The sequence below is a fragment of the Trifolium pratense genome, linkage group LG3 (assembly GCF_020283565.1).
Source record: "Trifolium pratense cultivar HEN17-A07 linkage group LG3, ARS_RC_1.1, whole genome shotgun sequence".
NCBI classification, from domain to species: domain Eukaryota; kingdom Viridiplantae; phylum Streptophyta; class Magnoliopsida; order Fabales; family Fabaceae; genus Trifolium; species Trifolium pratense.
Window position 1 is genome coordinate 29,718,728 of NC_060061.1, and position 18,095 is coordinate 29,736,822.

General features: G+C 33.5%; 1 protein-coding gene and 1 long non-coding RNA gene across 11 annotated transcripts; both read right to left on the reverse strand.

Moving 5' to 3' along the window:
- Nucleotides 1-421: 421 nt before the first annotated feature.
- LOC123914362 lies at nt 422-7,379 on the reverse strand. Of its 8 annotated transcripts, XR_006811816.1 has the most exons (11): nt 6,934-7,372; nt 6,660-6,759; nt 6,499-6,562; nt 6,316-6,414; nt 5,766-5,862; nt 5,652-5,693; nt 5,102-5,169; nt 4,910-5,011; nt 4,746-4,785; nt 4,602-4,655; nt 1,829-2,184 (listed from the first exon to the last, which is right to left on the reverse strand). It is a non-coding gene; the product is annotated as an uncharacterized LOC123914362 (long non-coding RNA). The 8 variants fall into 8 exon arrangements; XR_006811815.1 differs by having other exon boundaries at nt 4,746-5,011; nt 6,934-7,377; XR_006811810.1 differs by having other exon boundaries at nt 4,602-4,785; nt 6,949-7,376.
- A 3,528-nt stretch (nt 7,380-10,907) lies between these two features.
- LOC123913860 (probable leucine-rich repeat receptor-like serine/threonine-protein kinase At3g14840) lies at nt 10,908-18,074 on the reverse strand. 3 transcript variants are annotated; one of them, XM_045964750.1, is made up of 10 exons: nt 17,536-18,074; nt 17,330-17,435; nt 15,481-15,762; nt 14,854-15,234; nt 14,574-14,766; nt 14,335-14,481; nt 13,163-13,294; nt 12,839-12,927; nt 11,867-12,737; nt 10,908-11,350 (listed from the first exon to the last, which is right to left on the reverse strand). In XM_045964750.1, exons 4-8 carry the CDS (start codon nt 14,914-14,916, stop codon nt 12,920-12,922), a joined length of 543 nt encoding a protein of 180 aa, XP_045820706.1. In that variant the 5' UTR covers nt 14,917-15,234; nt 15,481-15,762; nt 17,330-17,435; nt 17,536-18,074; the 3' UTR covers nt 10,908-11,350; nt 11,867-12,737; nt 12,839-12,919. The 3 variants fall into 3 exon arrangements, with proteins under 3 accessions (XP_045820706.1, XP_045820707.1, XP_045820708.1); XM_045964751.1 differs by lacking the exons at nt 17,330-17,435; nt 17,536-18,074 and adding an exon at nt 15,992-16,434; XM_045964752.1 differs by lacking the exons at nt 17,330-17,435; nt 17,536-18,074 and having other exon boundaries at nt 15,481-15,586; nt 15,685-16,434.
- Between the last annotated feature and the right edge of the window lie 21 nt (nt 18,075-18,095).

The following is an 18,095-nucleotide window of genomic DNA, read 5'->3' on the forward strand; positions in this document are numbered from 1 at the left end:
TTGCTTTTTCATATTTGCAGGTTTGTTTCGATTCAAATTCAATACAGATTCAATAACTTTTGCATCATTAATGTTGCAGATCCTGATATATGATTATTCCGAACATTTAAATTTTGTCAGATCAATTGTATGCTTTGTTGTAGACATTAGGCAGTTTTATGTTATTAACTCGGATGTTGTGAGCTTGTCTGCATATTCATCCTTATTAGTTTTTAGCAAATTGAATATGTAATGATTTCGATTGATGTATTTCCTATGAATTTGAATGAGTGAATATTGTTGTTTTTAAGTAAAAAAAAAACTAAATAGAGATACAAAATTTAGTAAAAAAAAATAGAGATACAAAATAAGAGAAAATAAAGGTTGGTGAAGACTAACATATTATTCGAAAGCCGTAACCATTTGATGTCAGAATTGACCTCCAAACTAAATTAAACTGGTGATAAAAAAAAAAAGACTAACATAAATTTACAGCCTGCAAATGGAACGTACACCAAGCAATCAAAACCTATTAAAACAACAACAAAAATTAATGGTTTTTTTTTTATCAACTTCACTATAAAATTGAACTAGCAACCGCCCCGTGCGATGCACGGGTTTGTAGTAACCTCATTTATATAACAATTATGGTTGTTGCCAATCATGAATGCTATGGGTCAAAATAAGCTAGACATAAGCATATCGATATTAATCAAATTGGTTCATTCCACATCTAGTAATTTAATTGCAATATCATTACTTCAAGCATCTCTATTAAACTCATAGTTTTAGCGATTATCTTAAAAATTATAAAGATATTAAGTTATATGTAGAGGTTAATATATGGTGTAGACACTAAGAAACTATCTATTAAAAGTTGGGCTTAAGCAGAGACAATTTTTTAAACTCTATATGCAGCGTGCATAAATTATAGAAAGCGCCCATAAATTACAGGCATATATATTAGAAAGATACAAAACCTCTATATTAGAATGGAAAAAAAAATTACAAATATATATTGATAATCAGAGAACAATAAAAAAAAATTGTGAATCTCGATCGACATCCAAAAGTTTATAAATCGGGTAATAAAGTAAGACATCAAATTGTGAGACCCAAGTGATATATAGAGGTTAATATACGGTGTGTAGACTAAGAAACTCTATTAAATTTTCGCCTTTAAGCGGAGTAAAATTTAAAAGCTCTATACGCAGAGATAATCAGAATTACAATCCAGATGATTGATAATATAGGATCAATAACTTTTGTCATGTTCGATCATGTGGTTTTCCAGGTCTTGTATTCCATCAATATGACTCTCATTTTACACAATATTTTCTCTCTCATCATGGCCCAGGATTTGCTAGATTCTATGAACAACGTAACTTTTTTTGTGTAACTGTGTTTAATCTTTTATGTGTTTGTTATCTGTGTTTTTTTGTGATAATGTCCTTTTTGGCTGTTTATCTATATAGGATCCTAACTCTACTTCATATCCACGAGCACCGGATGTGTTTATCAACAAACGGATGCTCTTCAAAGTTGAATTGACTGATGCCATGAAATTATAATCATATTAAAGGTTTACATTGTTTGACACTTTGACAATCCATTCTCAAACCCTCCCAACTGTGTTATTTAAATGATAAAACACTAAAGATTTGAACTTATTCAAAGAGAAAACACAAAAAAAAAAAAAAATTGAATTGGAATATGAGTACTATAAAATTGAAAACCTTGAATGCAAATTGAACACATTTCATTAATAAAAGTAAACTGAAAGTTAGATAGGAACCATGAAATAATTGATTTGAAACATGGTGAATCTAAATTATAAAACTTCAAACTATTAGCCGAAGATCGGATATATTTCATTAAGAGAGTACCAAATATTTCAAACAAAGACACCAATACATTAAAAAGTACATCCTAGTGACCAAAGTACACTAACACAAGTCAAGAGTAGGCCATAAAATACTGTTAATAGTCAATCCTTATGCAAAGATAAAGCTCCTTCTAAATAAACTACTAATATCTCTTCAAAGCCATAGCTTCACTTGCTAACATTCTCATTCACACTAATTAAACTACCACCTAATACAGACTCAAAGCATACGAAAGCGCCTATAGTCTATTTCCTTTACTCAGCAGCACCACCTATAGCTCCAATTGGTGAAGCAGATTCTGCTGCCGTTGTTGTGTGTGCTACATGTTCATTCATTCCCGTTGCCAGGTATGCCGAAAGAAATCGAGAAATAAGTAAGGAAAATTCAGTCACTGACTCTTCAAGTAATTGACTATATTATATGATTTCATCAAAATTCAGAATTTCAGATAAATATATACAGCAGACATTCTGTAATCATGTTTACTTTTTGCTCAATCACTAAATGAATCCCTTCCAAGAATTAGAGAGCTTGGCCTCTCACTCTCATAACTATCCAATAATTACTTTCCCCTTTTCTTTTCTTAAAAATAAATAAAAACATTATTGCCAGAATAAGAAGTCTAACATGCACCTTGCTATATATATATATATATATATATATGGGGTTTTCTAACTTAGACCCTAGTTAGGTCTAAGTTAGCAAGGTGCACCTTTTCAATTGGACCAAAATACCCATTCTTTTTAATTAATTAACCAAAATACCCATTAATAGACGCGGATCCAGTGTCGCGCGCGTACCGAAGGACCATGGTTACATACCGTTGATTTCCATCAGACAGCCAAGATCTGATCTCATCAAGACTGTCTGATCAATCCGACAGCCCAGATCATCCTGATCCATCAGATTCCAGCGCATGCGCCACACTGGATTACAACCTGGAGAGAGAAAAATTTGCTTTTTAAAAGTAGGACACGTGTCACACAATAGTTGGCTGGACGTGATTTTTGTTCATTTAATACTTTGAACTCAATTATTTCGTTGTAAATTAATTTTTTATTTTTTTTTTATACCAAAATTCATAATTTTTTTTTTCCTACAAATAGAGACTTGGTTCGTTTGATTTGGATACCGAAAAAAAAATGCAATTTTTCACTACCTTAATCTCATTTTTTGTCTACTAAATACGTTACTTGTGTGTTGTAATTTAACACGCACCACTCAACCAACTCACTGAAACCATTATACCAGGAAAATAGTAGATAATATTCTGGAACTTTTGGTATATTTTATGAAATTTTTGGAGACCTTAAACTATTTTTAGTTAATTAAATGAGATAAAACGGTAATTAAAAACTAATGTTTGCTTCTGAAACCATTTTACTGGTAGAATGGTTGCACATAGTTGTATTCTGAAACCATTTTACTGGTAGAATGGTTTCAATGAGTAATTTATTAATTGTGTTTGCTTCTGAAACCATTTATCTGGTACAATGGTTTCAGAGAGTTGTAATCTGAAACCATTTTGCTGGTAGAATGGTTTCAGTAAGTTGATTATTAGTTATTTGCTTCTGAAACCATTTAGCTTGTAGAATGGTTGCACATAGTTGTACTCTGAAACTATTTTACTGGTAGAATGGTTTCAGTGAGTAATTTATTAATTGTGTTTGCTTCTGAAACCATTTAGCTGGTAGAATGGTTTCAGAGATTTGTACTCTGAAACCATTTTCCTGGTAGAATGGTTTCAGTGAGTTGGTGTAAGGTAGTGAAAAATGAGATTAAGGTAGTGAAAAATTGGGTTTTTTTTTCTGTGTCCAAATCAAACGAACCAAGTCTCTATTTGTAGAGAAAAAAAAATTATGAATTTTGGTATAAAAAAAAAATAAAAAATTAATTTACAACGAAATAATTGAGTTCAAAGTATTAAATGGAAAAAAAATCACGCCCAGCAAATCAGACAGCGACACGTGTCCTGCTTTTAAAAAGTAGATTCTTCTCTCTCCAGGGTGTAATCCAGTGTGGTGCACGCGCTGGAATCTGATGGATTCGGATGATCTGGGCTGTCTGATTGATCAGACAGTCTTGATGAGATCAGATCTTGGCTGTCTGATGGAAATCAACGGTTTGTAACCATGATCCTGCGGTACGCGCGCGACACTGGATCCGCGTCCATTGATGGTAATTTGGTTAATTAATTAAAAAGAATGAGTATTTTGGTCCAACTGAAAAGGTGCACTTTGCTAACTTAGACCCAACTGGGTCTAAGTTAGCAGCCCCCTATATATATATATATATATATATATATATATATATATATATATATATATATATATATATATATATATGTTAATGCTTAATGCAATGCTGTCGGCTAGTCAAAGTGATACTGATTGACTCAAATCACCTGCATGATTCCCCAAACTCCATACCAAGAACCAAATGAGAGAGTTTATATTAAAATTAAATCATATTAAACAGCACAAACTAAAGTATAAACCAGAAATAGTTGCTCTTTGTGATAGTGATAAACTGATAACTTTTTTTAGAGCCTTGCTTTGTTGAAACGGTTAAAAATAGTATAGATCAAAGTGATTATGTTGAGACATGACTACAGGCATGAACAAAAAAGTGGAAGAGAGGTCCATGGAAATATAATGCAGCAAAAGCACTTAGATTGAACTGCTTAAATAACCAAACTGTAGATAATGTCAGTTCATAGAAAGATTAAGCAAGTACCTGTTGCAGCTGCAGCAGTAAGAGTTATAAGATCACCCGGTGTTTGAATATCAACTGCGGACTTGACGGTAGAAGCGACACTGTCAAAAGCAATAATTGAAACTGAATCAAAACTACCCTCAAATCAAATTTCATGTTACTCACTCTTGTCCCATGATGGATTCAAGAAATCACATATCAAAACCTACACACAAAAAAAACTACAAAATCGGAAATTATCAAAATCTCAATGTAAAAACAACCAAGTGGATAAGTACACTACAAAAAATGATTGAATAAAGTGCACTGAGTTAGATAAACACACTTACTCCAAATCTTCAAGGGTGGCATCCAAGACCTTACATTCAGCTTTTGAAGAAATCTTGATACATAAACCAGTTCTATCCAAAATCATAGTTGATAGATGTGTCCTGCATACAGCAGCAAGAACCAAGTGTCAAATAAAACATTAATTGACTCCTTAAATTGTAAAACTAAAAACACAACTAAAATTTTGATACCATAATTCGGCATTTGTAGAAAGAATAGATGAAATGAGATCTTGCTTCTTCATCCCATGACCACAACTCTAAAAATAAAAAAAATAAAAATAGAATAATGATAAATTTTATAGCTGCCTCATAAATAAGGGAATTGACAGGGAAAAAAGAGAGGAAATAACATGTACAAAATGAATAACATCTGACTTATGACTACTCTATTAGTATTTATATAGAGAAACACAGTATTATGTTCAATTGTTTGACCCGTATCTGTCCACATAGTATGTCCCTCACTATGTAGTCATCAGAAGCCATTCATCAATGTAGGAGCATTAACTATGGATACAACCAAATTTAGCAAGGTGAACAAATGATAGACCTACATGCTCAGACTACAGTCCTATACAATGATATAATAAAAGTAATAATCAAAATAAAAAGATGAACAAATGTATTAGGAAAGGCATGTAATATCTGAAATATTGACACAATTTGCAAAAGTAGAGCAAGGACGAAAAAGAAGTAAGGAAACATGAACAACATAGATCAAGTTGAGATTTGGATAGACCTATATGAAAGTTCCTTCTCCTTTCAGTGTTTATTAGAAAACCTATTCAGAAGAGAAAGTATTTAAGTATAAGCTTAAGGACAATACAAATTAAAATGGCAGGGGGGCACTTACTCCAAATCTTCAAGGGTGGCATCCAATACCTTACTTATCTACTTGGTACTGTTTCACATTTGTTCCTTCTCTTACGGAAAATACTCATTCCCTTACCCTGCAATTATCATTCAAGAATTCAAGATTGGAAAACAGTATAAAACAATATTGCAATGAAATTAGACAATAACAATATTAATCGTTGTTTATCATCCTCCATCTAGATTTTCTTCCAAACCCAGGAAAAGATGAAAAACTATTTGAAAAAGAACAAAAGAATAGCATATAACAGGCCTCTAAACAGAAGTAATTAAGAACAATAATCACTGACAATAATTCTCAAAATGTTTAACAAAAATAAAATTTACTTGTCTGCAAAATTATAATTCTCAAAATGTTTAACAAAAATAAAATTTACTTGTCTGCAAAATTTCATTTCAATGAAAGAACTTAGAAATGTCGGAAAAAATTGGCTTCATAAATTGATTTTACGTAAATAAGGACCTAAAAACCCTAATTGGAAAGGAAAACCTTTAACAGAACAACACATTATGATTTAACACCAACCAACCTTGATGGGTAAATGACTTCAACACCAGTAACTTCCTTTGATATAGATTTCAAAAAAATCTCTGATGGCTTAACCCTAGACAAAAGCCATACCCCTAATCTGCAAAAACCCAAAACTACATTTAAGAATCAAGAACAAAAATTTCCCAAAAGAACAGAAACAAAAAACTTGAAAATTACTAACCCAGAATCTTCTTCTTGAAAGATCCATCAGGTGCCTTTTCCAAACCAACCCAACCATCATTCATCTGCATCAAAAGAAGTCATTAAAAAACAAACACATACTATAAAAAATTTAACTAAAAAAAACCACCAACACACAAAAATTAGTAGAATCATCTTTACCTCTTTCTGAAATTGTGGTCATAGTGATTTTTCTAGTCACCTGAGTTTATTGACATCCAAAGATCAAATTTCATGGAGGAGCCTTATCCTTCTATGGAGCCTGCAAAAAAACAACATAGAAAACCAATTAGAGAGATGAATATTGACAAATTGAGAAAGATGAAATCTAGAAGATGAATTTAGAGATACATCACCATCCACCATAACCACCACATCCTCACCAACAACAAAAAAAAAAAGCAACGAAAAAAAAAAACAAATAAATAGAGCATACAATTTGAGATCAAACCAGGAGAAAGAAGGAGCAAGAAGCTTCATTGCCGCCGTTGCCAAGCACCGCCGTGTCACCACAAACGGCCACAAGAACTTCTCTCCCGCCGGCTTCTCTCACTCGGCCACTCCCTCACTCTTACGAGTGATTGATTTGTAGATGGTGGTGGAGGGTGTGGTGTGGATGTTATGGTGAAGGATGAGATGGGGAGGAGAAAGAGAGATGAAAGTGTGAGGAGAAAGAGTGAGAGCGTACGAGAGAGAGGGGGGGGGGGGGAGAGAGAAAAACTTGACAAATGAAAAAACACTGGGGAAGAAATAATAAAACCACAATTGTTTCCATAAACTACTTGTGCCAATTGTTTCTTTAAACCAGCAATCTCAAAACCAGCCATGAGACATGCAAAGAATTATATTAAGCCATGTGTAAGATGTGTAAGATTCATATAAACCTAAACCTAGAATGAATGTGAAGATTGAAACCTAGAGATGTCAAGATATGATTGGCCAATATACAAAGGTGTAAAGGGTTCATTGGGCAAGAGATTAGGGTTTCAAATCACCAAAGAATTAGGGCTTCCAAAACAGCCTTGCCTTTAGTATAATAAGATAAGATAAGATGATAAGATATGTAATAACCAATATATTAGGCTAAAGTGATTAATAAGTTTTTTTAGGGACGAATCATTCATTAAAACCGGAATTTGATTTCTAATTGAAACAATTCTTAGTCAGGTTTTACTTACCTAAAAAAAATTGACAAGACATGTAATGAATTTAAATGAAATAAAAAATATAAGTAATAAAAAAATAAGACAGCATGTTTTCAAAAAAAAATAAATAAATAAGACAGCAGGTATATTGTCGCTAACTGTTGTTTGTGTGGTTTAGAATTAAAAATGAATTTGGAGAAAGACGAATCGAGGTTCCTAAGTGGTAGTGTGAATTATAAAATGCAATTTAAGCACACTTTGTTTTCTCCTTTCTATAGGCTCTTCTAATCTTGAAATTAATATATACATACATTATTTTTTACAGGTGAATCAATAAAATTACGACAAGCAACAATAACATAACATTCACAAGAAATCAACAAACAACAATAAAAAACTTTCTTTATAAAAAAATAAAATAAAATAAAAAATTGCAATTCAAAAATCAACAAAAAATTTATGAATAATGAATGGGTTGTTAAGTACGGTTAAAAAGTCTCACATCAAATATGAGTTAACATGTATATGGATTTATAAATAAGAGGCAATCATCATCATCTTAAAACCTGATTTTGTAGCGATAAGTTAGACCTAACTCTCAATTCTAAAAAATATTGTACTAATCTTAACTTAGCGGGGAGAACAAATAGAGAGAGAGGGAGAGAGAGAGAGAGAGAGAGAGAGAGAGAGAGAGAGAGAGAGAGAGAGAGAGAGAGAGAACGGGGCTGCGAGTGACGTTGAGATGTTTATGTCCTCCAAGTGGTGATCAAGGAAAGATTATAAAGATTATGTGAAATAAAGGAAGAACCAAACATTCAGAATTAAATGACTTTTTTTTTGTTAACTAGTCTACAAGTTAAAAATTCAACCTTAAAAATGAATAAGTGTAATGTTCAAGCTTCTGACTCAGGCTCCTACATATATATAATTTAATGTCCCTATCAACTGAAATAAACTTAGATGAATAGAATGACATTTTTTTAACTGAAATAAATATAATAGTTAACTCATTATTCGAGTAAATTAATATTTAGGGTCAGACAATTTAATTTAATTTAACACGAGTTTTTCTTTAGTTCTTCTTACTATTCAAGTACTCAACTGAGGAATAACTCATCAAGTACTCATTGTTTCTGAGAAGTGATAATTACACTTACTCAACTTTGTCTCTGCATTAAGTTACATTTTAACTACTTCCTCACATTACAACAGTGGTATCATTATTCACTTGCCAATTATTTTGATTCAAAACACACTTAAAAGTCTAACTCATCAAGTAGAATTTTTTGAAATCCTAAGGCTAGCAGCTATGGTTACCAAGCCACAAAACCATCATTCTAATTTACAATTATGAAAAAACATTGTATAGTCATTGCGTCAACGGTCATCTCCACTTGCATTTCAAGTTATGAAGTATTTATATTGAAATTGAATCAAAGCATCAATTTAGGGACATTGAGGGACATATACTCACCAAGAGGTTCACCGACATCCACTCCACAAAGAAAGGCCATTCATTCTGTCTTTGCAAGCACAAATTTACCAAGTTCGTCATGGATGCATATTCCAGTGCCAACTCTATTTAAATTTGACAAAAAGGATGCATCAACATTACATTTGAATCGTCCCGGAGTTGGGCTCTTCCGAATAAAAAAGTAGAACTTGTCCGCGCCACACCAGGCCCAACCACAATAGGATTCTGCAATGCACCAGCCCGTATCAGACAATGAAGCAGTCGCAGGGTCTGCACGCATCAGACCTGAAGCAGTCACATGTTCTGCATGCATCAGACCTGGAAACAGAAATCGATCTCTGCGCTAAATTTTAACCTTCATGTAATTGATGAGCACAGTTGTTGACTGTAAAGCTTGAGTTTAGTATTTGTTTCCATACATTGTTCCCATTAACTCCATAATAAACAACAAAACAGAGCAAAATTATAGACATCTAATAGTCCTACCCTTTGCGATGGCAGCAGTGCTTGCAGATGCTATACATACATTAACCCCGAAGCTCGGTCTATTCCAAAGTGTAGTAATACCTGCACAATGAAAGAATTCAAATTGTAATCCACATTTTTGATAAAAAAAATCATCTCATCATGGTCATCAAACACAACATCCCGAGACTTGTCTTAGAATTCTTTAGCAACTTCACAATTTCTTAGGGTCCAAATTAGCCTTATTAGGCATGACTATTCATCGATTAAACACACTCTTAGATAATCAATGCATGCAAAAAACTACCCCAAAACAACATTATGTCAAACAATATTTTGGAGACTATTTACTTCACCAAAGACAATTGAGTCTTATTAATTAAAAAAAATCCAAAAGATAATGGATAAAAAAATTTAAAACAAAGATGTAGAAGTCATAAAAATCACAAGAAATCAAATGCATACAAGCAACATTGCTACTTCAGAGGATTTCCAGAGTCATTGAAGATCAACCATGAAGCTTAGAATTCTTTTCCGTTTCTACATTAATAATAAAATTGCATTTAGGCCAAAGATTTAGGGGTTATAAAGGCTCAAATATTGAATTTTGCATTCAAAATCATAAAGGGACATATACTCAATTTTGCATCTAAGGTAACAAAAGCACACTACCATTATGTCAATTTATCATTATTAAAAAAGAATCAGAGTTACTACATCAAGCGTCGTCTCGACATGCATTTCAAGTTATGAATAAGAATTCATAATGAAAGTTGATTTAGGGCAACAGTTTAGGGTCATCGAGGCTCAAATATCAAATTTCGCAATAAGCCATCAAGGGACATATATTCAATTTTGCATATTTGGTCACCAAGGTACAGTACGATCATCCCAATTTATCATTATACAAAAAGCATCATATAGTCATTATATCAAGGGTCGTTTCGACAAGCATGTCAAGTTAAGTATAAAAATGCATAATGAAATTGCAGTTAGGTCAACAGTTTAGGGTCATCGAGGGACATCCTGCTGTTCAAAAAGAGAAGAAAAAAAATCATCCAGTGACACATTCGACTTTCACATCTAAGGTCACAAAGTTACAAACCCATCACCCAATTTATCATTATGAAATTGCATCGTATAGTCATCGCACCAAGGGTCATCTCCACTTAATTTTACATTTCAAGTTATGAATAAGCATTCATATTGAAATTGTATCCATACCATCAATTTAGAGACATCGAGGGACATCTAAGGCAAAGAGGCACACAGTCATCTTCCCGATTTACCATTGTGGAAAAATAATCATCAAGATTCATCTAGTAATGATTAAAAATTCATATTCAAATTGCATTTAGACCATAAAATCTTCCATGTATACCATCCTGATTACATATGAATAAAAAATGTGGTTTACATGAATAAACCATTGTATAGTCATCATTCTAATTTCATCATCCTGATTACATATATATCACAACGCCATCATATTATGAAGAAACAAAAAAACATTGAATAGTCATTGTGTCAAGGGTCACACTTGCATTTCAAGTTATGAATAAACATTCATATTGAAATTAAATCAGACCATCAATTTATGGAAATTGAGGATATTGAAATCGAATCAGGCCATCAATTTAGGGAAATTGAGGGATATATACTCAACAAGAGGTTCACCAACATCCATTCCCCAAAGAAGGGAAATCCATCCTGTCTTTGAAAGCACAAATTGACCAAGTTCGTCACGGATGCATATTCCAACCCCAACTCTATATAAATGCGTTGCAAACACCAAGTTAGAAATTGAACATAAGATAGACATAAGATTCAGTCACTAGAAGTTCAACTACAAGTGAATCTCCAATTAGCTTACTGAAGCAGTAAAGCAACAATGAGGGTTAATCAATATATTGCAATAAGTTTTCTTTTATCTATTGGGATAAACAGTTAAACACTTGTGAAACTGTTTAATAAAGCTTATCAAAACAACTTATGACTTGTCCATAATCTCTTTTCAGGTTATTTTTATAAGCTCTCTAAATGATAGCGCTTATGAAAAAAGCTTATAACACTTATATAATAACCATTTATGCTGTAAGTGTTTATTGAAAATAAACCAAATTAAATTTAAGTGCTTTGAAATATCAATAGAAAAATCACAGTTCAAATACTACTACTAAAATGATCTTATTTAATGTCTAAAAATCTAACATGGCTAAAAGTACTACTAAAATAATCAAATCAAATAGTAATTAATAATCGTCTAAAATTTCCTCTCTTTTTACCTTCAATTTTGTTTGCTTTCATTGCAGCTGTAGCTTGTGAACAGAAAAGTCCCAAAAAAAGTAATGGCAGAACCAACACTGTTAAGAGGTCGAACCAGATTCCCGAACACCAAAACTGAAGACACAATCACAACCACTCTATTCATCGTGTTTCCAGCAGAGAAAGTTAATGGAAAAAATTTATCTAATGCTTGATAAAATGATTGGTTATAAAGATGATAAAACACGCCCATAACCAAAACCGAAATATAAAAAGTTGAAGGATTTCCAATAGCTTCAAGTGCCTTATAATATCCTGGAATCCATTGAGACCCTTCTATGGAAATAGGGACATCGAGGAACATACATTCAATTTAGGGATATCGAGGAACATATATTCAATTTACGGACATCGAGGGACATATATTCAATTTTGCATCTAAGGCTCCAAGGGTCTTCTACACTTTTTTGAAAAAGAAGGGTCTTCCACACTTACATTTGAAGTTACGAATCAGCAATCACATTGATTTTGTATTTAGACCATCAATTTTAGGGACATTGAGGGACATATACTTACCAAAAAGTTTACCAACAACCACTCCAAAAAGAAGGGCAATCCATTCTGTCTTTGAAAGCACATATTGACGAAGTTCGTCACAGATGCATATTCCAATCCCAACTCAATTTAAATACGAAGCAAATTATGCATCGATATTACATTTGAATCGCCCCAGAGTCAGACTTTTCGAATTAACAACAGCCAAATATATCTGTACCACACCAGGCTCAGCCGCGGTAGCATGCAAAGCACCAGCCCGTATCAGACCCGAAGCAATCGTAGGTTCTGTCTGCATCAGACCTGAAGCAATCGTAGGTTCTGCCTGCATCAGACCTGAAACATAACACAGTTTATGCGCTAAATTCCAACATTCAAGTAACTGATAAACACAATTTTTTACGGTAAAGTTTGAGTCTAGAACTTGTTCTCATTACCTAGGGCTACAAGTATCTGACCCAATATTTCTGATTGGCTAAGTCCATGAGCAACTCCTCTATAATGATGATATAAGAGTCTCAACAATCTACAAGATAACAGCACCATCGAAATAATTCAGTATTCTGAAGTTTAGCAACTCACAAAATATGATTATCTAATAAAATGAGTACATAGAATATAAAGCACAAGAAACCCTTACGACATACAAAAACAACTGATGGTTCAATTTCACATTTATGGAAAATTACACAACATAATCATATGGTATATTTAATAATTAAAAGAACTACAAAACAGGACTACAAAGGAAAGAAATTTACCAAACAGAGAACAAATCAAAGCAGGATCAAACCCTCCTTCTCCAATCTTAAACTCAATATCGAAGTTGTTAGTTGCTGCTTTGATTTGTCGTAACGTAAATAACCCAGGTTGGAATTCCAAACCTTTTAGCTCTGTTGAATGAAGTAAACAGAGATATCATCAAAACATTTAGCAGTTACAGATGAATCTAAATACAATGGCATCCTTGAAAAAACAGTATTTGTTTAGACCACCAAAATATGATATTCGGTGATGGTAATTACTAATTTTCTCGAGTATAATTTAAGAAACAAAATATGATTAATTCTAACACACAATACCCGACAATATTTACCATTATGTTAACCATATATAGTCATGTTAGTGTTCCAAAAACATAGTATGTGTTCAGGGAGATGACCGAGAAAGTCCTAGTTCAACGCAGGGGATTCAATGGATGAATGATTCCTGGTGCCTTTGAACCTTTAGAGTAAAAGCAATTCATAAATATAGGGACTGTTGAGGACAATTCTGTAACATGATATGAGAGGCAAACGATGTGAATTTTGTTCTGGCGGCGACGCGATTAGATTCGGCTTGAGGCAAATTCTCTGCTTGAAACATGCTCTGAGTTTCAGTTTATTTTTCATATTCTCAAGGAACAATCTACAACTTTGCAACATTGTTTTAATTCCTGTTACAGTTTAATTCTTTCATAGTACCTCTATGTTATGGTTATCTTCTTCCGCCATTTATAAACAAGACCAGTAAAGGTTGTTTGTAGTAACTTAGTAAGAGTTGGCCGCAGCAAGCAATTAGGATTTAGACATATGAAATGAAAGAGTATAACAACAAGCAAGCTAAAATAAGGACCTTCAAAAAAAAAAGAAAACCTAAAATAAGGGTTGTGTAATAAAAAAAATTGATCGAACGAGAGAATAAAAGGAAGCTATAGATTTTGTCAAAAAAAAAAAAGGAAGCTATAGATGTCACGTGCTCACTTAAGTTGTTAAATAATAACCTTTGGATTGCATTATTTTAAAATCCTGTTATGTGTTTAAATGGGTTTCCCAAACATTGATAGTTCCTTCCCCTTCGTTTCACCTCTATTTTTTTTTTCTTCATGCAAAATCCAAATTGTGCATCAAAATTCTTGAGTGTTTTATAGTTAAAGTATCTTTGTAGTGCTTACCTCTTTCTAATGGACCTATCTGTTGTCGACATCTTCTCCACCAAGCAAAACCAAATACCATGAATATAACTAGTACACCAGCAACTACAACTGCAACAATAACCCTCACAGGTATGCTGCTTCCCTTTTCTGCCGGGGGTGTAAAGTCTGCATGATTATATTACAAGTGATTTTCATATAGATTAAATTAGAGGATGAAGATGATGGAACGAGAAGAACCATGAAGAACTATTACATACCAGGATCAACCGATATAGCCGATATAAGAGCATATACTGAATCAAACAGGATTCCAGTTGTCCCTTTCCCAGCCCAATCATGGTGAATCTCCAATGTATTTCTAGTCACAATAGCAGTGAACTTCTTTATGATTGCCTTACCAACTCCACCGGCTTCTTTTGCAATATTGAAATCCTTCACCACCAACCTATTCTGCAAAACTTCAATCAAAACACAAATGGTTCATAATTTGTATACTAAACATGTTACTGACAAAGTTAAGATGATGAAACCACGCACCTGAATATAGATGTCAAATATACGTCTTCCAAGGCTGTTATATGTTTGATCATCCGTGAACATTATCTCCGCAAAAATGGAGATTTACTGTGTAGTTTCCATTTCCCAGGCAAAATCCGTAATAAGTTAGAGAAAGAGGAGAAACGCGTGCATCCATATACAACTCGGAATTTTCCATGGCAAGATTAGTTTTATTAGACCATGTAGAGTAGTCCACAAGGCTATTATTTTTATCACAGAAGTGACCAGTATTGTTAAGTGCCCAATTTGATGCAGTTTGCCGAAAGCTTGCGGGTCCAACTTCATTTGAGTCATCATCATATGTCTGGTCTAGCAATCCAATTTGGAAGTGGTCCAGTAAAAAGATTCCCAGTTAAGTATCTAGATTAATGATAAGACGAGTCATAGATTAAGCGACATATATTAATGAAAATAGACTTGTACTTGGTGGAATACATTCAATTCCAGGACATCAAGCGAGATATATTCAATTTAGGGTCTTCTCCACTTACATTTGAAGTTATGAAAAGAATAAGCATTCATATTGAAATTGCATTCAAACCATCAATTTTAGGGACACCGAGGGACTTAAACTTAATTTAGGGACATTGAGGGACATATGCTTACCAAAAATTTCTACCAACAACCAATCCACAAAGAAGGGCAATCCATTCTGTCTTTGAAAGCATGTATTGACCAAGTTCGTCACAGATGCATTATTCCAATCCCAACTCTATTTAAATACGAAGCAAAATTATGCATCAATATACATTTGAATCGCCCGAGTCGGACTTTTCGAATTAACAGCTGCCGAATATGTCTGTACCGCACCAGGCTCAGTCGCGGTAGTATGCAAAGCACCAACCCATATCAGACCTGAAGCAATCGTAGGTTCTGCCTGCATCAGACCTGAAAGAGAACACAGTTTATGCGCTAAATTCCAACATTCAAGTAACTGATAAACACAATTTTTTACTGTAAAGTTTGAGTCTAGCACTTGTTCTCATACGTTGTTCCCATAAACTCCATAATATAGACAACAAAAATTCAAAAAGTTGTTAAAAAAAAAAAAAAGACAACAAAACAGAGCAAAATTATGAACATTAATAGTCCTAACAGTTCAAAGATATTCGTTTACAATGGCAGCAGTGCAAGCAGCTGCTGTAAGTACATCAGAACTAAAGCGCTTTCTATTTCAAAGTGTAGTACAACCTGCACAACGAAAGAACTTATTGTAATCCATATTTTTGGTAAAATAATGAATCTCATCACAGGCATCCAAACACAACATCCAAAGAGGTGCATTAGAATTCTTTTAGCAACTAAACAAGTTCTTAGGGTCCAATCAACGCATCTAAATAATCAAGATTCACCGATTTAGCACACTTTTGGATAATCAATACATACAAACCATTCTTCAATTTAGGGACTTCGAGGGACATATATTCAATTTAGGATCATGGAGGGACATGTATTCAATTTAGGGACTTCGAGGAAAATACTCAATTTCGGGGCATCGAGAGACATATATTCAATTTAGGGTCTTCTCCACTTACATTTGAAGTTATGAATAAGCATTCACATTGAAATTGTATTCAAACCATCAATGCTAGGGACATCGAGGGACATAAACTCAATTTAGGGACATCGAGGGACATATATTCAATTTAGGGACTTCGAGGAATATATTCAATTTCGAGACATCGAGGGACATATATTCAATTTAGAGCCTTCTCAACTTACATTTGAAGTTATGAATAAGCATTCACAATGAAATTGCATTCAAACCATCAATTTTAGGGACATTGAGGGACATCACAACTCAATTTAAGGACATATATTCAATGTAGCGACTTCGAGGAATATATTCAATTTCGGGACTACGAGGAATACATTCCATTCTGGGACATCAAGCGACATATATTCATTTTAGGATCTTCTCCACTTGCATTTGAAGTTATGAATAAGCATTCAGATTGAATAAGCATTTAGGGTCTTCTCCAATGTTCAATGTTCTACTTTAGCAATGGTTGATTTTTTTTCTTCATATAACATTGTAGGGAAGCAATGTTGTGGTGTGGGACTTGGATTGAGATCTCTTCGCTATTTAACTATTGGTTAATGTTATCTCTATTAGTGTCTACTCCTCAACAGTATTTGGTTTTCAAATCTATTACTATTACTATTGATCTGCACTGAATTGTGAAATGGCATCAAGGTGCATTGTGAAAAACAAAATTATAGGGACATCGAGGGACATAAACTCAATTTAGGGACATATATATTCAATTTAGGGACTTCGAGGAATACATTCAATTCCGGGACATCAAGCGACATATATTCAATTTAGGGTCTTCTCCACTTACATTTGAAGTTATGAATAAGCATTCACATTGAAATTCCATTCAAACCATCAATTTTAGGGACACCGAGGGACTTAAACTTAATTTAGGGACATTGAGGGACATATACTTACCAAAATTTTTTACTAACAACCACTCCACAAAGAAGGGCAATCCATTCTGTCTTTGAAAGCATGTATTGACCACGTTCGTCGCAGATGCATTATTCCAATCCCAACTCTATTTAAATACGAAGCAAAATTATGCATCAATATACATTTGAATCGCCCCATAGTCGGACTTTTTGAATTAACAGCAGCCGAATATGTCTGTACCGCACCAGGCTCAGCCGCGGTAGCATGCAAAGCACCAACCTGTATCAGACCTGAAGCAATCGTAGGTTCTGCCTGCATCAGACCTGAAACAGAACACAGTTTATGCGCTAAATTCCAACATTCAAGTAACTGATAAACACAATTTTTTACGGTAAAGTTTGAGTCTAGCACTTGTTCTCATATGTTGTTCCCATAAACTCCATAATATACAACTTAGGGTCTACTCCACTTACATTTAAAGTTGTGAATAAGCATTCAGATTGAAATTGCATTCAAACCATCAATTTTAGGAAAACCGAGAGACATAAACTCAATTGAAGGCACACAACCATCTTTCATTATCAAGGGTCATCTCGACTTGTATTTCAAGTTATGAATAAAACATTCATATTCAAATTGCATTTAGAACAAAAAATCTTCCATGTATACCATCCTGATTACATATATATCACAACACCATCATATTATGAAGAAAAAAACATTGTATAGTAGTTGTGTCAAGGGTCATCTCCACTTGCATTTCAAGTTATGAATAAACATTCATATTGAAATTGAATCGGGCCAT